Here is a 21,597-nt window from a genome sequence, read left to right on the forward strand (position 1 = left end):
CAAAGCATTAACTGTGCTGCAAGTCACACACTGACACGGCCCCTTACAAAACAACAGTGTTAGTTTCACTTATTCATTGCATATGTTTCAAACTGCGATACATGCTAACATAAGCAAGAAATAAGCTCTCCTGGCTAGAAACACTGCTCTGATGCCCATTCAAAAAGTATATTAGCTTTGGCTTGTGTTAAAGATATTGTATGTGCTTGCATGTGTGTCTACAGTGCCTTTTAAAAACAAACACTTGGGTTGGGTTGCCTAGATTATACAGTGTGCAATATTGGTAGCTGGTTTATATTCTGTTGATAAAACAATATCTCAATCAGAGCAGCATGTCATCTGTGTAATAACTGTTTGGATTGGCAGTAAGTCAGCAAATTCTTTATTGAAGGCACTGTAGATAACTAATAAAGAAGACGTCACATTTTTCCATTTGTTATTTCCCATGAAGTTGGTCTTTGCAGGCACAACACAAGATATTTCATTGCAAAATACCAGTGACATTACTGCTGCAATCCTCGCCTTCCTGACATATTCATTTTTTCCATCTCTCTTTGTGAAACAAATACTAAATTGTCCCATGTGCGTTTCATTTACTATGGCAAAAGTGATTTTGTAGAAAACCATGCCCAAGGCTGTACAACATCCTTCATTAAACTTGTCCTGTACAACTGTCCTACTGTAGCTCTAACTACAGTGTAGTATATTTACCGTGCAGGTCTGTTAGAATATGTAGTGATTCCAGTAAAAGGAGAACTAATTGATTGGTCAGTTTTAGTGTTCACCTACTGTACCTACTGCTGCATATTTATCTGGAAGCTTACATTAACGAGATCCTTTTAGCTGTCATGTAAAGAGAGTGTCTGTGTCCTTGCAATTTACAGTCGAGAGTTGTTTGAATATTTAGGCATGCATTCTACAAGAGCACATTTAAATAGTGCTGCTGTATGAGTTAAATGCAAGTGAACACATCATTGCTATCAAAATGAAGGTAATGTAAGTTAACACACTTTGACGCTTAATGTACCTGAAAATATACAGTAAATCATATTCCTGATGTGGAAATGTCACGCTCTGCTATAAATGGAGTGTTTTTCAGAGCTTTACTGTGCCTGGAAGCTGTTAGGAAACAGAAGTTTGAAATAGGAACTAACTCCAATGTTTATCTACTATGATAGACAGAAATATTAAGCTCCTGCCCAAGTAATTTATTTTACATTAGGGGACAACAGTGTATCTTTTAATCGTTATTTTTCAGCCCACAATAGTTCTTTGTGAAAAACGTTATTTCAGCTACAAAACTCTACAACAAACCGTACGTGGATTTATATTACAGTATTAAAATAAAGGACTGATAGCTGTTTAAGTATTTGATTTAAGACAGCAGTGCCATAAATGTACTACGATATAGGAACAACTTCTTACCAGAGTCTGCAGAGTGCAGGGCATGTGTAATTTAAGATGGCGTAAGCACCGATGTGTACGTCACACTTTTGGCTATTCTTAAAAATCACTTATCCTGTTTTGGTGCAATGAGCATTCCTTACCATAAATTCTTGACGGTATCAGGTGGCAACCTCGGGGGTCATGGTAACCTGTTCATGCATGAGTTCTGGCAACTCGCCCAAATTAGACTAAACTTTGCACTGGCATCTGATATGTTTTGAAGGTGTTATTCCATGTACTGTTCTAGTAGAGCATGCTGATCTGCTTTTTACAGTACTGACATCTTTAAACCATTGACAGAGTGTAACGTATTTGCTTTGCATAATGTTGGTAGGATGTTATGCATGAACTGCGACTGATCTCATTGTACAGCAATCCCTATTTTAAAAGGAAGCTAAAAACTTGGGATACTTTGGTAAGGATACATTTGTAAACAAATGTTTAATATGGAAATAGAATTGAAATTACCGTATGGCTTAAGTCATAAAATTGAAAGTACAATTTTGGTTTAAATTTCAATGCGTCTTCAAAACCAGTTAATATTTTGAAGCATGTGAACCTTTAGTTTATATTTTGCAAACCCAGACTTGCTGCCAGAATGAGATATAAGCATTTACAATGCAAGATTGAGTTTTGGTGTGTCTGTGTAACTCAAAAGCATTCTTCAAGCACACTGTCAGTGATGACCATATTGAAATACAAAAGTGTAAAATCGAGAAAAAGATGTTTAGCTTTGTCATAATAATATAAATATAGTTTTTTTTTTTTGTTTTTGTTTTTGTTGTAAATACTTGCTTGCTTCCCAATAGATTTTTACACAGATAACACTAACAATAACATTCTTGTCTAGGCCCCTCCTCTGGTTTTAAATAACAGCAAATATAATAAACAAAATGTGAAAAAAATGTTTAATATATGACAATATGTGCAAGGCAATTGAAAAGTGATGATGTTGAGTGTGTGTGTGTGTGTGTGTGTATATATATATATATATATATATATATATATATATATATATATATATGTATGTGTATATATATATATATATATATATATATATATATATATATATATATATATATATATATATATATATATATATATATATTAGCTCAAAGAGCCAGCTGCCCTATGTATATATTTATTTATTTATTTTATTTTTTATTTTTTTCTCACTTTACCAGGTCCAGCAATGTATAGGTGGTACACATCTTTATATATAAGTAAAACTGAAAGGCTAAAGCACCAAAAATACACATTGAAATTAATAATTGTAATTTTCTGATATTACTACTGGAAAATTACTGTTCAAGCAGGCTTCTTTTTCTTATCATAAAATTCATCAACATAAATTAGTACTGGTAGTTCACTTGTTCTGGTGCAGTCTCTTCTGCTTTTAAAGGTGAGCAGTGATTCTGACATTCTGTTTGCATAACTCTTACACTAAGTAGTTATGTTTTGACTGTATTGATTTAGTTGCTTTAACTTTTCACATAAGAAATGGTGAAAATGTTCTTTACAATGAGTTGCTTCAAAGTTGTCTGGAAGTTGCCTTGGATTCATGACACTTTTGTATGTTTTGGACTTGTGTGTGTGTGTGTATCTTCTTCAGCTGTATAGAAAGAAAAGTAAACACAGTCCAGTAAGCTTGTTGCTTTTCAAACATTCTGTGGATGATGTCAAGATTATGTCAGAATAGAATGTTCATTCCAAGAGGTTCCAAAGTTGATGGTTACTTAATCTTCTGTGGTTTGAGAACAACACTGGAGTAAGACCTGACGCAAGAAAATGCAGTATGGGAAATTTTTCTTGTGTCGATGTAATTGTTTTCAAGGCGCAGTGCCACTATTTTTGAATCGTCAGTATTGAAGGCATCACATATGGAATGCTCTTCAAAATTCCTGGGGAAAAAATAAGAAAGGATTAATTTACAGTCATTCACTTAAGAGTTGATAAAATATCTCTACGGAAGTATTATTTTTATAAATCATAATCATTATTAATCTATGTTCCTAGTAGAGAGTTCCAGTGCAGGTTTTTGTTCCATCCAATCCCTAAAAGTGAATCTATTGCATTAAAATGCAGTACACTGGACCATGAACAGAGGTGTATGTTTATAAACACTGGTTTTGTTTCAGCAATGTTTTATCAGTGTTTATCAGAAACCCCTAATTATAATACCATTCTGCTCAAAACTCTCTTGTAACAGCTTTTTGTCATTGTGCACAACCTTTCCAAATACCTTATTTTGTTATCGTTCAGTCTCAGGAAACGCAGCGATTTCATCTCGTTGATTCCAAGTGGCACAGCTGTCAACTCGTTGTGATCCAGAAACAGTTCTATGAGTGAGTGGAAGGCTCCAAAGAAAGACACTGGGTCGATCCCATCGTTAGTCAACTTATTGAAGGAGAGGTACAGGTACTCAATCCCTGGCTCCATGTGGGCAAACACGAACCCTGGGATTCTCTCAATCGGATTCCCCACCAGGACCAGATGCAGCAGAGATTTGGGCAGGAAGGAAGGGACATGGTACAGCTGATTGTGAGAGAGATCAATGGATTCCAAGTTCCTTTAATGAAAGAAAAATGAACGTATTTTATTGCATGCAGTTGCCATATAATGTACTTCAGTTAAAGGAAGTGAAATGATGAAATGCATTTTGAAGGGGCACATGAAGCTATCATTTAATTTCAAACACTGCCGTCAAAGTGGAGGGCCAGTTTTCACAGATTGAAGAAAAATATTGATTCTTATAAGAATGTTAACACAAGATTTTTTATTTTATTTTTAATTTTTTTGCAACAATATCCAGTTGGAAGAACTGCTAGATGTTTGGATTTCAGCCAGCCTAAACACCATGGTGCTGCTACCAGTTACTGTGCAGGAATTTAAAATACAGATGCTGGCCAGTGGTTGTGGTAGCTTTTGGTTACAGTTAATTTGGGTTTTTAATTATTTAATATGTCTTTTGTCATTTTCATTGATAGCTGTGTGTGTGTGTGTGTGTGTGTGATTTACTTAATTGTCTAGCTATTGATTTAGGTTGTCATTGGGTTGTGAATGTCATTTTGCAGTAGGGATTTGCAGAGAAGAAACTAGTGTACATTACTGATGGCAGCAAGGTTGGACATGTTAGGGTGTACATGCGCTTAGCCAAACTAAAAACACATACATCAAGCATGTTTAAATACAGGTACATTAAATACACTGTAGCTAGGCCTACACTGTACTTACACACACACACATATATATATATATTCTATCCCTACAATAGCATGATAGTATGTTACTGTAGTTATAATAAATATTGCTTAATGGATACTACAATGTAACTACATGTAGTTATGTACCCACGTTTGAAAAGTGTATCCCCAATGTTTTCTTGGTTTCTGCATATACGAGTTCCAAGCTCCTAATAGTTTTGACATGCAGAAAATATGCAAACATTCAAGAATGAGAGTTCAGTAATTTGGTTCGCTCCCAAATAAATCAAAGCCAACATCAAAGAACGACAATGTTAGGTTTAGAGATCAAAGAGGGAAAATTATATTTAATAATAATCAATCTGACGAGCTATGCCAAGAAAAGAACTACTTACTCATGATTGATCCAGGCCTGAGGTGCTAGCCTTGACTCGTCTAGTTTGTTGTGCCTTAGTGAGATGATATTTAAGTTTCTGGTATTATTGAAGGCAGCTTCTGATATTTCTTCTATCAGATTGTTTTCAAGATAAAGCTCCTGCATAAAACAAACAAACAGGAAAGTTAATAGAGTAAAGCCTTGATTGTCTGAACTCCGGTTATCTGAGCCCCTCTTAAGTGAACAGCCCCTTGATAACCCGTCTAGTTGTGTGCAGTGCTCTTCTGCCCTGTTGTCATAGAAAACGTGTAATTCAGCATTACAGAGCAGTGCAGGACTGTGCATTCTGTATGTGAAGGTGAAGGGGTTGTATTTTATGTATTTGTTAGGAGGTGTCTTGATGAGGAAAGTCATACACATAATCAGTTCTATTATCTGAACACTCCCTGGTCTCAGTTAATTCAGAAAATTTTACTGTAATACATATTGTTATATTAATAACCTTAACCTTTTTTTATAAGTGTATAAATTCTACATGTATAGTTTACTGAATATTTTTTGCAAAAACCTGCTTTCCATACGTTTTATGTATGTCTGAGAAATGTCACTGGTTAGTAATAAATAACACTGCAGCGACCCTATGGTTTACCACAGGTAACATTAGGTGCCAGTAGATTTTTTTGATGTGTGCTTTTATTAGTGGTTACATTTCAGTTTGAATAACCTGTGTGCAAAAGCACCACATGGGTATAAATCAGCAGCACTGTAGTGGCTGTTAAACGTTTATCAATTTGCACCAGGTTTTGATTGCACCATCGTTGTTGCACACACATCAGATAAAACTGCTGTTGAAAACGTTCCTTTCAAGCACCCCGTTGTTTGCGATTTATCCATCGAGTTTGTCTTGTCAGTTCCGTGTTGTGCTCCTCATATCTTACCTCTAACAACTCAGGGAGTCCCTGAGGGATAGTCCGGAAGTGGTTTCTGCCAAGCCTCAAGTAAGAAAGGCGCGTCAGGGGCTTGAAAGCTGAGGGGCTGACGGTTCCTTCACTGAGAATGTTTCCTTCCAGCTCCAGGGTAACAAGGTTGTTCAAATCTGTTTAAAAAAAAAAACAAAACATGGAATTATTGTTTTCTGTTTCATTTCAGATCAGTAAGCTTATTGCTTTGAAAACATTTCACATTCATTTTAGTTTTTCTTACATAAAGCATTTTCATGAGAAAATACCTTGGAAGTGATCTTCATCTATGATCTGGAGGATGTTCTCGTTTATTCTGAGCTCTTCCAATGTGGGAGGCAAGGCCTGAGGGATCTGTGCAAGCATGTTTGCATCCATGTGGAGACGTGTTAACCTTTTAAGATTCTTAAAAAAATGAAGACAAAAATCAACATTGCAGTAGATTGTTCCTGCTATATCTGCATACATAATTGTAGTCTAAGTGAGTAATATATTCAGTTTTACAATGTTTGTGAAGTTATAACCGTAAGCATTGGAAATGCTACTTTTAATTGGCAGTGCTTTTATAGATGTACAAACCAGGTATGTGCTTGCTTTGCAATGAGATTGGATCAAAAACAAAGAAAAAACATTTGTTTTTGAATGTATGCAGATGTTAGAATTACATAATGTACAAGGGATACCAAAAGCTGTTTGAAATAACACTGTTACTGTTTACAGCTTGATCACACATAAGCTATGTGCCACATTTAAATTTCAGGGGTAAAATATTTTCTGGCTCAAGTCAATATTTGGCAAAATCTTCCTTCTTATTGCGTGAATAACTCCCGTTGGATCAAATTTAGCCTATAACATAAGAGTGTCGAGTTTTTAGCATTGCCTCAGTAGAAATTCCAAGCAGTTTCTGACCGTTTGATAGGCTAATAAATGGAGAGCTTTGAAGTCACTATAGTCCTATCATGCTTCTCTTTGAAGCCAGTTTGTTTTTGTCTCTTCTAATTTGGCCCTATTAAAAGGTTTGCAGATGTTTTTAAGTGTGGCTCATCATCTTCAAATTCAGTTCTTTGTAAATGCACTTTTACGGTGGCGCTATCCTTAAAGACCTAGTGACTTTTTTAAAAAATACCAAATTACAAAGCCAACAGCAACTGTGAGAAGGTAGATTGTGTTTTTTTTATTTTGTATTTTCTAGTGTTAGCACAGTTATCCCAGTTTTTTTGTTATTTTGTGCTTTTTAAAAGCTGCTATAAGTATAGCAGAGCCATAATTCAAATGTAATGCTAGGGTAAATTCCAAAAGCAACTTAAAAGACTGGGCAGCGAAGCAGAGCATGGGTAATTTGTTTGTTTGCTTTTTCATGAAACCTAAGCACTGTACTTTGGACTATTCATTTTCAGACAAAACACAGGCATTGGTTATTATAAAAATAATTATCGTTCCACTATAGCCATTGTGGTGATATGCACACATGTTATTTAATGGCACTGCTGCAGTACTCCATGGCAGGCTTTAGTGTGAGACCAGTTGCTTGAGGCAGGATGAAGCTTAGTTGTTTGTAAACTTCAGATCGGAATGTACAATACCTTGATAAATGGTGCTTCACATTTGAAGAGCATGTAAGCACACAGACTGCAACAGGTTTTGCATCATGCATTACCAGTGGACATTTATACTGATACTAAAAAAATATGTTAAACCCAACAGAGGAAGTTAAACAAAAACACACAAGTGAACCAACCCATAACATTTCTTCCAACAGTTCTGACATGAGAGTTGGTTCACTCTGGTATGTGAGTATTTTTTTAATGTTTTGAAATGTTATGGCATATTAAAAATCATCTCTACTCTATTTTAAAAGACTGTATTTAATTTGACTTAAAAGGTTATGTTAAATATTTAAATATTATTGCAAAACTGTAGAGGGAAAAAAAATAAATTAAAAATGCTTGTTTTCCTCAACGCATGTATACTAAGTTAGTAATGGATGTTTCTATGAATTCAACTAGAGAGTAAGCAGACACAGTTTCACTGCTTACTGTGAAGGCTTGTGGATCAATGCCGGCAGACGTGATCTTGTTTTTGCCAAGGTCAATCCGTTCCAGGTTAGGAATCCCATTGAACGCTGCTGCAGGAATCGTAGTGATAGAGTTCCCTGGAAGACCCATACAAATGAATACAATTACTCTGAAAAAATAGATGTTATGTTAACCAATGATATGCCATATATGAAGCAATATAATTGAATCGACTACAAAGCCTAATATATGAGGACCTAGGACCAGGCAGAGGATAGGCGATACAAATATAAAAAAAAGTTGGACTTCTTCCAGTAGGTTCTCACCTAGCGATCTACAGTAGCTGGGGGGACCGACTTAACAGTAATGAAAGGATCATCTAGTACGGATCCAACCCCAGCTCCTTAGCCTCCAAAACAAAAATTAAATCGGTGAGCTAAAGGAACTGCTACCTCAGCAGAGATTCTTTTTATAAAACCGTGAGCAAGACGCCAACCAATCACAGTTTACGGATTTGTCAAAAATTCAAGTGCATCTCATGCTTTGTACAGATGGCACCCCCCCCCCATGAAAAAAGTATCTATTTAAATCTAAAGCATAATAAACCATTGATTGTTCAGTTTGATACACAGCTTAAATTGGACCCATATTTCACTCATTTTTCTATTATTTGGTGAGGGTACATTTTAGTTAGTCTTCCTCTCTAAAATACATAAGAGTAAGTTACATGGTTGTTATGACTACTAATGTAGACATTTTTCCATAGAAATTTAAATAAACAAGATGTTTCCATTTTCATTTTGAACACCTTTCCAGCGTTCAGAGAAGCATGGGACAGTGTTACAGTCATGAAGTAGTTTTCCACTGGTAACCTCCCTGCATCTGTTTTTACTTTAAGTTTGTGGGCTCTAAATGTGCTGGCTAATCTAGCATGACATAATTAGGTGTGACTTGCAGCAAGTGTTTATAAAATTATCTTTTTCTGTTGCTGTGCCAATTTAAAGTGGAATAGGTTCAAAAGAGATCAGCACCAAGCAAATGTAATATAAAAACAGTGCGGAAAAATAAGAGAAATTGTAAAAGTGACCGTTTTTTAATGGAATAGTTTATTTTAAAATCAATCGCTATGAGACTCATTTGTTTTAGTACCATAATCAGAGAATTTTTTTTTTGAACGATTATTTTTATTCATTTTCCAATTTTTCTCTCAATTTTTGGAATGTCCAATTATTATTCAGCCTGGCTCACCGCTGCAACCCCTGAACTAACTCGGCTGATGGCACTCGTTTCTGAGGACGCGAGTGCTCGTCCTCAGAAACGAGTGCCATCAGCCGTTAATTTTTTTTCGCTCTGCAAGCCCGCTGTACAACCATATCAGAACTTACAGCGTTGGAGGACCATGCAGTTCTGAACTGTGTACAGGCAGGCCTGCAGGTGCTCGGCCAGCCACAGGGGTCGCTGGTGTGCGGTGAGCCAAAGACTCCCCAGCCGACCTGACCCCTACCCTGCCCAGGCAGCGTTTGGCCAATTGTGCGCCGCCTCCTGGGAACTCCCATCCACGGTATCTCCAAGCTATTGGGCTCATCCTGCACTCCGGGCGGAGTGCCTTTTACTGGATGACCAGATGAACATTTTCATTTTTACATGTGTGCCCCGCCCCACGCCCCATACAGGACAGCAAAACACAAGAGGGCTGACATATATAAGAATGTACCAATACCGTGTATAGTAGGGGGTGTTTCTTGAAGTTCCACTGTAAGGCTATGCATGGAGAGACACAGCTTTGATATATTCTTACGGTTGTAGTGTCTGTCACCAGGACATATTTTAAAATATGTCCTGGTGTATATATAATGAAGGGATTGTCAGGACACTCTTATCAGGACATGTTTTGTATGTGCTTACCTTCAAGATTGAGGATCTTGAGCTGTGGGTCTACCAGTGGAGGTATGCTGGTGAGTTTGGCATTATTGCAGCTGAGTGTGATGTCAGAGATGACGCAGCCAGGAGGGAGGGACGGGATGCATTCTGGAGCAGCAGGAGGCAGAGGAGGAGGCAGCGGCGGCGGGTGAATGGGGACACTGTTTGGCATTCTGAAAACGTCACCTCTAAGGAAGTCATCGTCCTCCTGTTCCACTTCTTTCTCTTCTGCCTCTTCATCTTCTTCCTCTTCCATTATTCTTTCCCGCTCTCTCTGTTCTCTTTCTAAAACCCTTCTCTCGGCCTCCCGTTTTCTTTCTTCCTCCTGCCTGCTCTCCTTTTGCTGTTGCCTTTTCTCCCTCTCCTCTTCCTCCAGCTTGCTTCTCCTTTCCTCCTCCTCTCTCTGCTTCTCTTCTTCCTCTTCCATACGCGATCGGATCTCCTCTTCCTCGCGGCGGCGATCCTCAAACAGCTGCTTCTGCCTTTCCTCCTGCAGCTTCTTCTTCTCCTTCTTCCTCCTCTTACGCTCCTCGTCCCTCTTGCGCAGCCGCTCCTCCTCCTCCTGTAGCTCCTCCTCTTCCTGCTGCAGCAGCTGCTCGATCTCTGCCTGGCTCTTGGGGGGCACCGACTCCAGCACACTCGGATCGTTGGGTTCTGAGGAATCGCCAGAAATTTCAGGACTGTCATGAACTGATTCTGTGTTCAGCACAGAATGTTAGGATGACCATGATAGGGGCGAAAGGAGGTGAATGACACAACGAGAAAGACAGAGAGAGATTGTTAGTATGGTGAAACACGAGGCCCAGGTTACAGCAATGTTCCCTTCAAGTCTCCTAGATTACATGCCAGTGTAAAATTTGTTTTTCACTTGATCTAAATGATCTTTTATTGTTGTTTTGTACTAAAATATTCAAAATTTTACTTCAAGGGAACAGTGCATTGAAAGGTTTTACACACATAAATAGGCATTGTCTATGGTAATGTAGTCAGAAAGAGAAGAGTTGGGTTGGATTGGTCTGATGAAGTTCTCCAAAGTGTATTTATGTGTAACAGGGTGGAGGCTGGGTGTGAACCGGCAACCAAACGCATCGCAAATGAGCATGTCAGCCACACACATGGATACGCTATCCTAAAGCTTGCATTCAGCGGCTATTGCCCCCTTGCCATAACCCCTCACTCCCTCCCTGTGGAAATTGAAATGTGCCCTGTTGTGAATCTGACTGCAGGCATGTGTCCACATAACACTTGCAGTCAAATATGTTTTTTGTTTTAATTCCCAAAGAAAAACAGTGAAGCTTTGCTAAGTCCACAGTTGAATCCTCAATCCACAGGCTTATGTTTTATGCAGTCTTGTTGCCAAAGAACCTGCTTGAGTAGTTATGTTTAGGCTGTAAGTAAAGGATATTAGAATGAAAATGATGTGGATAGTAAATGGCATAGTTTAGTTAGAAACAACCATGCAATAGGGATTAGGAAACTTGCATGTATTTTTGGTTAACACAATCCACAGATTATATTGGCTCAGAAGTAACTGGCTGGGCATGGAGAATCATCTTACCTTTCATGCAACATTTCAGATACATGCTTAATGGTTACATTTAATAAAAATAAGAAAGGAAAATAAATCATTCTGTTTCATGTTTATAAATGATTTGACGGTAACTGTGTTTAAAATGCAGCTGCGGTTCCTGGCATGGCACTGAACTGACCTCAATGAGGCAACTGTGGGTCAGCTGGGCAGCAGTAAGCAGAAGCATCACTGTGGATAAAGATGCAGTATTGACCGGGATTGGGTGTGAAGTACTTGGGAGATGATTTGGGACAGTGGAGCAAAAACTGATGTAACCTGTGGTGAAGTGTGCGCAGGAGGATTACAAGGTTAATACATGTCCTTTTAATTAACATATTTGCCACAATTTTCCAAAATGACAAATTATTCCTAAAGCAGCTACAGCACACTAATGACATGACAGTCCCCCCTTAAGCCACTTTAGGAGGGTTTTTAGTTTTTTTTCATCAGCAAAAATCTCAATTTCCATGTAAATGTGTGTTTCCCCCTGCATCAGGAAGAAGTGTCCTTCATTAAAATAAATATTTGTGGTCTAAAGTGTAAAAACGCAAAAGTAAGATGAAAACCATATTTGCCTTTGATGTATCCAGACTTCATACAGTGCTCATTTGTGTGGGATGTGTTTCTAATTTAATGTGCACATTTTTTACATATGGAACTGTGCAAAAAGTCTTTGTGTCATTCTAGAATTATGAATGTCTTCAAATGGCAACCCTAAAGTGTTTAATTATTATTATTATTATTATTATTATTATTATTATTATTATTATTATTATTATTATTATTATTATTATTATTATTATTATTATTATTATCTGCCCTGTCAAAAATAATTACAAAATAATAATTTTGCTGAAACGGTGTGGCAGTACAGAAGCCCTGCTGCTGTAAATTGTGTGTGTGTGTGCGGGAATGCAAGGTTGGCAGGGATGTGGTTAAATCTGCCCCTGCCAGCAATCACAGGTGTGGCCGTTCCCCAGTTAGGTAATTGATGCTAATTGGGGAGTGGCCACATGTATAAAAGCAAGGAGAAGTGCATTGTTTGAGAGTTGGTGTTTGAGTAGGTAACTGTGTTGAGGTAGTGAAGGCGAATGCCCAGCCTGCATATTCTTGTTTTGTTTCGGCGTTTTATTTTGGCCCCTGTGCCTGTTTATTTGTTCCAGTGTTTTATTTGTTGGTTTAATAAACATGCGCAACAGCCCTTTAACTGCAGCTTCTTGTCTCTGAGTCTCTTTTCTGCCTATACCTTGGGCCACAGCGCTATCGTGCCACATATGGAGACTCGGTTACCTACTCAAACAGTCACCTAAACATCAACTCTCAAAGGATTTCTCCTTCCTTTTTTACATGTGGTCACTCCCCAATTAGCATCAGTTACCTAACTGGGGAATGGTCACACCTGTGATTGCTGGCAGAGACAGATTTAACCCCATATCTGCCAATCTTGCATTCCCTAAGATCTAAGATAATGCAGCATTATAAAAGGTGATTTCACTGTCTCAGGCGAACTGAACGAGTTCGCCATTTTTTAAGCCAACATCTGAGGCTTATCAAAGGCTTATTTTGAAATTATAGTGAAAAGTAAACTGGAGCACCTGTAAGTAATAATAAACTGCACATGTCCTCTGTTAACGATAAGTGCTTGCTTCAAAACAAACATGTTTGCTTGTGGGCACAGAGCATGAAGCTCTTGTTACTTAAACATTGTAAAAAATTCAGCATTGAACAGAATTGAACTCAGAGTAGGTGAATACCAATGTCACTGCAGATGGGACAGCATTCTCCTGCAGGCTTCACTCTGATTGGACAGGAGAGAGGCAGGCATTTCATTTCATCACAGGCGATGTTTCCCTTTGAACACAGGCAGGTAACACAGGGTTTAGGGGACCAGACAGCATTGTTGAACATTGTGATGCCACCGAAAGTGCACTGTCCTTTCTTTCCTGAAAAGAAACAAATCATATAACATGTTTTTTTTTTTGGATGCAATCTGAGAATCAAGAAGCAAGTTCTGTATCCTCTGTTAAACATCCCTCAGTGAGATTAGCACTTTGTATCAGACCTGCAGGGGACAGTGGTAGAAGGAATAGCTAGTCGGATTGTGGCATTGGGATTAGGGTTTGGGTGGGAGTTAGTGGTCATTTCACATAGTTTGGAGACTCAGGTGCTCTGTGCATAAAGATTAGGCTCATAGTTGACGGTTCGTCCCAATCTGAAGAACAACATTCTTAGTGCAGTGTGCAGTCCGTGGAGAGATGCTTGTTGTTGACCATGAAAGAGGTTGTGTTGCAGAGCATATCTGACCCTACCGTAAAGCAGAGCAGCTTTTAGACCAGCAGCAATCAATCGGGTGCTAATCTGCATGAAGAGAGCATTGATTTTACAGTGGACACTGATAGTTTTACGAAACTGGAAAATGAGAATGGATTGATTTTAAATCACAGCTGATGCATTGATGACATGGGGCTTCTACCACAGCCTAGTAGAGCTAAATTGCTTTCCAATTCATTTTAAAAAACACATTTACAATAAAGACGTCTATTTTCATGTACTACGGCGATCTTTTACTGTCTGTGAAAGAGACCCTTCAAAGCGGTTGCTGGCGTAAGTCTTTACTTCATCACTACATAATTTTTATTGTTAGTCTTATACAGTGCATGATTGTGTCTTGCATTACTTGAAAGCTATTTCCTTGAACAATCGGAGCAGTTGTTCATGGAAGCAATTTAGAAAGTAATTTTTTCAGACAATTTCAATAACAAATATCTTCAGTGAAACATGTCAGACAGCTGGATTGCTTACTATGTTAGCAAATATGTTTGTTTTTCAAGTTAAAATCTATTTTCATATGCCGTACAGCTGAAAAAATATCACACGTTATTTAGTAGTACAAAGGCCAGGAAACATCTATTGTTTTGTATTTATATTCACTTGAGAGTTTTGGACACTAGGTTTAGACGGATTTTGATTTAGACTTCTGTACCATTTATTTTGTTGAAAAAAATTTGGCATAATATTTTATATTGCACTGTATTTATAGGGCTAAATAATCTATATACAGTATAACATTTTACATTCCCCTAATACCGGAATAGGATTGGCTAATAAATACGGCTTAACAACTGGAAAAATGTAAAATACACATGGCTAGATCTTAGTTTAATATCATTTGGCTTTTTAAATAATCAAGACAGAAAAGACTATTAAAAGACCACAGGGACATGAGTGTTGTCATAAACAGCACTACAGTTTCTTTCAATTAGTGTGTTGTTTTCATGGTAGAACAATATTTGCCAAGATATGACCTCCACATTCTTTTTTTTTTGGTGAACATATATGTTGCTGGGTACACCAGCTTAAACTAAATGTGATTTGTACCTGTGCCTGGTAGTTAACATGTTGTCTTAAATTAGTTTTTAGACTGCTTGTGTCTAGTCTTTTTCTAATGCTACATTTTTAATGAAGTAGTTAAACATTTCTAAATAAATGTTTTTTTGTTAATGTTGCTAATATTATGTTGGATTTTAAGTACAATTGGAAATCAGTGGCTTGACCTTGGTAGCCATATCCCAGTTGATAATAAGACTGCTTTTTCATGGGGCACTTTGATTGGGCAAAAGAGCAGAAAACAAGGGGCAGGTTCAAAGAAGAGTGTGTTCATTTTGTTCAAAAAAGATACATAGATTCCACACATTATGACATTAGAGCAGAATAAATATTGATGCGTAATTAGTGCTGTATATTTCTACATCAGATGCTCAAATACTGTAATTTGATGTTTCAGCTAAATATGGTTGCAAACAAAAGGACAATGCAGTAACCCTTACCACAGTATTGTTGCAGTTTTCCCCCATAGCTTACCCAGATTTTGTCATGTTTTTTATGCTTCACCGTACCTCGCTATTCTTTACAGTGCTTACCTCTGCTTTCACTGTGCTTTATTACACTTCGCTATGCCTTTGACTATGGTAACATTTTATAAGGAAACCCATACAAAAAACAAATGCAATGAAGCTAGCTGTGTATGAAACAGACTTTAAGACCATATTGAAAATGTCCATGTAAAGGCAAGATACTTGTACACACATCTTCAATTGGACCAACAGCAGCATGTTTTATAAATGCACAGCATACTGACCTGGTACGACATTATAGTTTGTCTCAAACTCGTTCACGCCCTTGTAGGATTCGATAAAGATCGTCAAGTCGTCCTCTCCTTTGACCACAGGGACGTTGCCTAGCAGTACAGGTGTATCAGATGGCCTCTGCTTTTGCTGTCTTCCTCTCCCTCGCTTTTGTCCTCTTCTTTTCTTTCCTGTTCCTGGTGGATTGCTTTCATCTTGTGCGAGGGCAAAACTCAGGTTGGCGAGTAACACCAGAACAAGCAGAGTCCTGGCCTTCATGTTGGAGGTGGAGTAACCAGGTACTGTACTTTCAGACACTAGAGAGACGGGAGAGAAAAGGGAGGTGTCTTCAGAATAACATGCTAGATATACTCATGTCTTAATGTGTAGTTGTTGGAACAAACATTCTCCTAATAACAGGTCTCTGAAAATAAAGAGCGTGGCACAGAGTTGCCACCTTCTGTCTACATTGATATGAATCCTTAACAACCGGGTGATAGAGTTTCATAGCTTGCTGCATTTTCTTTCTCAAATGCATCAGTTGTCTGTAGGGTAAAATTAAGTGATGTGTGCGTTTGTACTGGTTTCTTTATTTTGTATGATGCTTTAATTTTCAATTGACCTGCACAACAAAACTCTGAAATACACTTCTTTATTAAATTGTTCTTGAATGCTAGATGGGGCAAAAGAAACTATATTGGTGTTTATTTGGCAATGTCTCCTTATGCAAGACTGGATGAATTGTGGTATTTATCAGCAACCAGAAAGTAATTTTCTCTCTAGTTTGACTGAAACATAAAAAGTCATTCATACCTAATAATGCTTTATATTGGCAGTACCAGTTATCTCACACAACTGCTTTAAGTGAGCTTACCCCAACAATCACGAAAACCTCTTCTGGCTACAAATTGCATCAAACAGCATTGAAGTTTACCTTTGTTTAGTTTTGCCTTTCATTTTACCTTGTACACTTCATACAATTATTCATAGCTTCACCGTTTCTTTTATCAGTTCTAAATGCAAATAGTTTTAGATTTTTTAAAAGTGAATCAAACATTTTAATAGAAAGAAAGGACATTTCACAACGAAACCTAGGGAATAGTATTGTTCTGGAAAGGTGTACTGTTTTTTTTTTTTTTAAATAGTCATTTTAATTTTACAGTACCTGAACAGATGACTATTTTGAACCAGACACTTTTTTATTTTTGTGGTTCAAATTGTAGTCTTATTATTTTAAATAACATCCCAGTTTAATTCTTCTTGTTTGTATAGGTGTGCCCAAAATTATAGTTTTCTTAGACTCTACATCATAAATTATACTATTCGTAAATACATTTTTTATTTCTAGGAAGCTATTTAAAAGACAAGTAAGCTGTCTTTCTACTAAAATCCTCCACCAGTGAAAAGTCCAGCTGCCCATTTCTTTGCTGAGAGTATAGGCCTGGGGATGCTTCCAGAGCCTCTGGCAACACATCAGAATTAAACTAAATGGATGTTTATTATGACTGGGTACCCTGCTGAAAAGTGGGCTTCATCTCCGTAGCAAAACAAGATGCAACTGTATCGGATTCTGAGATTTGAAACTGGCTCTCAGCTGAAACATTTAGCTGTTTAAACTAAGGCCTGCTGGACAAGTCAACTTAACCACAAGATACCGCCTTAGCTGCTCAGACTTGCAGGATTTTAAGACAAATCAACAGAGCAATAAACAGTGTAGGACAGTAGAACCAGGCTTCTTAGGTTCACGCTCACAGCAGACTGCATTGGCAACAAGTAATAAGTAAGGCCATAATGCGAGATTCTGATTTTCATTTCTCCTTATGTTAAAAGGAGTTTTGAGAAGCAAAAGAATCAAAACGCATGAGATAACATGTAATCGTAAAAAGCAATTGACGTTTTCCATCTAGTTGGGATATACTGTTTGCAGTGATGAGGCTGGCAGGCAAAAATCCCTCGGCAGTATTATTTATCACTGTGCCAGTCATTGGAGTTGGCCTTCCACCCCCAGTACAAGAGTATGCTACTTACACATTGGTTCTAGACTGCTTTCCTGGCTTCATAAAAGGGTTCTGTGTAATTTCCCCACAATAGACCTCCAAAAGCATACAGTACACGTGTATAACGATCCATGATGTGATACGGAACAGAAAAGCTAGAGCACGTGTTTATATATATTTTTTTCCTGCAGTGATTTAGAGGACAAATCTCAAACCCCAGTGCACTACAGCGGACATTTTGAAAAGAGCTTTGAAACAGACTTTAAAATTATAAGTGTGAAACCTTGTCAGGATGTTAGCAGTGAAAAGAAATAATTACATGTACGTTATTTAAACAGTTGTAGCAACATGTGGGGATGTATAACACTATATTTTTTGGTCATGTTATACCACACCTGAGATTCCAAACAAGCAATAAACATTGATTATCATCGTCCCCCTTATAAAGGTTTACCACAGTAAATTTGCATGGTCATTTTTCAGTTTTCCCAAGCTTTTCTCATGGTAAAGCTATGCATTTCCCATAGTTTACCATGGTATGCCATGTTTCACAATGCTTTTCATCGCTGCATCACCATTATGAAGTGCTATGTTTTTGTTTTTAGTACATACAGTATAGTTCTTATTTCATTTTCAAGTACTGAAAACATTGAGGTTTACTGTAACCTCAGTCTTGTATTTCTGTCCTTTCTATGTCCCCTTTCATCTTTTCACCATTGGTTTCTTTCTGTTTGTCAAACTCAAACTTTTTGCCTCAAGGCTGCACCATACTGTGTGTCTGCCATGTGCAATGGTATACAGCATAACATATCCTGTCACTTCCAATTATAAACAAGCTTTTGTTTTTACCAGTTTTTGATGTCTTTCACTCCCAGGTCTTCCTTGAAAACACCACCTACATCAAATATAAAGCACAAAATACTATTAATACCAATGTCTAATTCCAAAAGAAGTATAAACACGAACTAGACACATATTTTTCAATTCTTTCAAACCAGAACAGTTTCTCACTACTCAGAGCCAAAACGAGCGTCTAACAGCATTGTGTGCCAAAACAAGCTCTGGTTATATTGTCAGACGCAATTTATACACTCCCACTTTTAAAGCAAGGACTTTAGCTGGAAAAACAAAACAAAGAAAAATCATGCATATTTCAGTTCTTGATCCCTTTCTGTGCTCAACAGCACAACACAAACAGCAAACAACCCCAAATTACCTTGCAAAACAACTTGATTGTTAAAACACCTTGGTGCCGTGCCATGAAACAGAAACAGTATCAGTCTGACATCTTTATCTCTGAGCAGGAGGAGGAGGGAAAGTTCAAACACGTCCTGATGACTCCTCGCTGATGTCTGCGGAATAATCTAGGCCCCTGGGGGAATGAACTGTGAGGTTTATTTTAAAGCGGTTCAGGGAGTGCTACCAAGAAAACTAAAACAGAAGAAAGAAAGAAAGAAAAAACAACAGTAGGAAAGTGTTATTCTACAGCTGGTCCTCAGGATCACAAGGCTCGGCTGGAAAATATATTTGAAAAAATTCAGTATTAGTTTATTCGGGGGTTGTTTCTGAGTGCCCTGAGAAACACTAGCCTCTAGTAGTGCTTTAATTTTCACTGAACTTTTTTGGAGAAGGGGAATGCCAGGTGGTCGGGAATCCATTTTAATTTTAACTTTGTCATTCCTTATGGGACCACATCTGTCAAAACAAAAGCCCAGTGGAAAAGATCTAATCAGATTTCACTGACTTGTTATTTACCAAACCTCCACACAATTTGTAATTGTACTCCACATAAAATCTGACTTTTGTTTATTATTAAACGGTTCTCATCTATTCAGTTCAGCTCTTTTTAACGCTTTCTTTTTTTTTCATGTTTCAGCAAAGAAGCTAATGTAACCACACTCGAATAAACGCAGATGGAAAATACAGTGTATTAAGTCAAATTTATGAAAAGGATAATTATATCCTGAAGTCTAACCCTGACATGTAACTCCTTTTGCAGCTGAAGCAAAGTTCGCAAACTGAAGTTATTAGCGTATTAGTTATAAAAAAAAGTACATGGTACTTTACCAGTAGTTCGTTGTCAAATGTTTCTCCTTCTCCCCAAGTTTCTTCAGACTGCCGGGGGCTTGATGCAAGTGGACAGCTGCTGTGCTTCAGCAGTGAAAAATGTTTTTAGCAAATGGGGCTGCAATCTCTTAGCAAAAGCTTTCCTCAGAAACTTTGAAGTTACTGTTTTAAACCCACATAATCTGAGAGGTCAGTTGCAGTAAAGGATTGTGGGATGTGTAAGAAGTGCAGTTTGTCTTTTTCTCTGCCATAATTACTAGGCAGCACACGTGCTGGGCGCAGCAACCAGACCAACAAGTGCCACCTTGCTTCTTATTGAGAAGAGTGGATGAGGACGTCTGTGACGTGAAATTCTCACAAAGGTGCAAAAAAAATATATATATGTTAACATGAACTTATTTTATCACTTGGCTATATACTGTAAGAATCTTTGAGATCAAGAGGGCCCTCCTGTACAAAATAACACCCTGAAATTTGAAGCGCAATGATGCCCTCAGGCCACTGCTACATTGTACGAAAGTAGACTCATAGACTAATTTCAGTGGGAGTACACAGTGATATTTAAGTGTTCTGTAGTGCGGTTTTAGACATTTAAATGTAAAAAAATTTACAGCAGCTTTTTGTCAAATAGCTGGTATGTGCAATGTGTTTTTTTTCCTCCGGAAAGGTGTGATCTTAAATCCTGCAGTTATTCACACAGCAATTGGACCGTAACACTGTAAACTTTTGGCATTTAAAACACCTGCAACATTTCGTTTCCTAGGGTGCACGTTCACATGTTACAAATTACATGTACATTGCACGTCATACAGACGTGCTCAAATTTGTTGGTACCCTTACAGCTCATTGAAATAATGTTTCATTCCTCCTGAAAAGTGATGAAATTAAAAGCTATTTTATCATGTATACTTGCATGCCTTTGGTATGTCATAGAATAAAGCAAAGAAGCTGTGAGAAGAGATGAATTATTGCTTATTCTACAAAGATATTCTAAAATGGCCTGGCCACATTTGTTGGTACCCCTTAGAAAAGATAATAAATAATTGGATTATAGTGATATTTCAATTCGTTTCATTAATTAGTATCACACATGTCTCCAATCTTGTAATCAGTCATTCAGCCTATTTAAATGGAGAAAAGTAGTCACTGTGCTGTTTGGTATCATTGTGTGCACCACACTGAACATGGACCAGAGAAAGCAAAGGAGAGAGTTGTCTGAGGAGATCAGAAAGAAAATAATAGACAAGCATAGTAAAGGTAAAGGCTACACGACCATCTCCAAGCAGCTTGATGTTCCTGTGACAACAGTTGCAAATATTATTAAGAAGTTTAAGGTCCATGGAACTGTAGCCAACCTCCCTGGGCGCGGCCGCAAGAGGAAAATCGACCCCAGATTGAACAGAAGAATAGTGCGAATGGTAGAAAAAGAACCAAGGATAACTGCCAAAGAGATACAAGCTGAACTCCAAGGTGAAGGTACGTCAGTTTCTGATCGCACCATCCGTCGCTTTTTGAGCGAAAGTGGGCTCCATGGAAGAAGACCCAGGAGGACTCCACTTTTGAAAGAAAAACGTAAAAAAGCCAGACTGGAATTTGCTAAAATGCATATTGACAAGCCACAATCCTTCTGGGAGAATGTCCTTTGGACAGATGAGTCAAAACTGGAGCTTTTTGGCAAGTCACATCAGCTCTATGTTCACAGACGAAAAAATGAAGCTTTCAAAGAAAAGAACACCATACCTACAGTGAAACATGGAGGAGGCTCGGTTATGTTTTGGGGCTGCTTTGCTGCGCCTGGCACAGGGTGCCTTGAATCTGTGCAGGGCACAATGAAATCTCAAGACTATCAAGGCATTCTGGAGCGAAACGTACTGCCCAGTGTCAGAAAGCTCTGTCTCAGTCGCAGGTCATGGGTCCTCC

At 37.9% G+C, this 21,597-nt stretch overlaps 2 protein-coding genes across 7 annotated transcripts in view; one reads left to right on the forward strand and one right to left on the reverse strand.

Moving 5' to 3' along the window:
- The window catches only part of LOC117412604 (centromere protein P-like), an 82,436-nt gene that overhangs the window by 46,000 nt on the left and 14,839 nt on the right, over positions 1-21,597 (forward strand). The gene's annotated exons all lie outside the window — the stretch shown is intronic.
- On the reverse strand, positions 2,552-19,842 carry LOC117414127 (extracellular matrix protein 2). 4 transcript variants are annotated; one of them, XM_058988508.1, is made up of 12 exons: positions 19,678-19,842; positions 18,827-18,982; positions 18,460-18,505; positions 15,628-15,930; positions 13,244-13,432; positions 9,905-10,615; positions 8,021-8,136; positions 6,254-6,389; positions 5,964-6,121; positions 5,045-5,184; positions 3,689-4,015; positions 2,552-3,347 (listed from the first exon to the last, which is right to left on the reverse strand). In XM_058988508.1, the coding sequence occupies exons 4-12, from the start codon at positions 15,890-15,892 to the stop codon at positions 3,179-3,181; spliced, it is 2,211 nt and encodes a 736-aa protein (XP_058844491.1). In that variant the 5' UTR covers positions 15,893-15,930; positions 18,460-18,505; positions 18,827-18,982; positions 19,678-19,842; the 3' UTR covers positions 2,552-3,178. The 4 variants fall into 4 exon arrangements, with proteins under 4 accessions (XP_058844491.1, XP_058844490.1, XP_034775491.2 ...); XM_058988507.1 differs by having other exon boundaries at positions 18,827-18,995; XM_034919600.2 differs by having other exon boundaries at positions 18,827-19,041.

This window comes from Acipenser ruthenus, chromosome 16 (genome assembly GCF_902713425.1).
Source record: "Acipenser ruthenus chromosome 16, fAciRut3.2 maternal haplotype, whole genome shotgun sequence".
NCBI lineage: Eukaryota > Metazoa > Chordata > Actinopteri > Acipenseriformes > Acipenseridae > Acipenser > Acipenser ruthenus.

Bases quoted from the DNA above. Each gene is read 5' to 3' on its own strand.
- LOC117414127 (XM_058988508.1), bottom strand. From the start codon at position 15,892: ATGAAGGCCAGGACTCTGCTTGTTCTGGTGTTACTCGCCAACCTGAGT. The intron at 10,616-13,243 runs GTATTCACCTAC...TGCTGAACACAG, and splicing joins TCCCATCTGCAGTGACATTG to AATCAGTTCATGACAGTCCT. The intron at 5,185-5,963 runs GTAAGATATGAG...TGTTTTATGCAG, and splicing joins GACTCCCTGAGTTGTTAGAG to GAGCTTTATCTTGAAAACAA.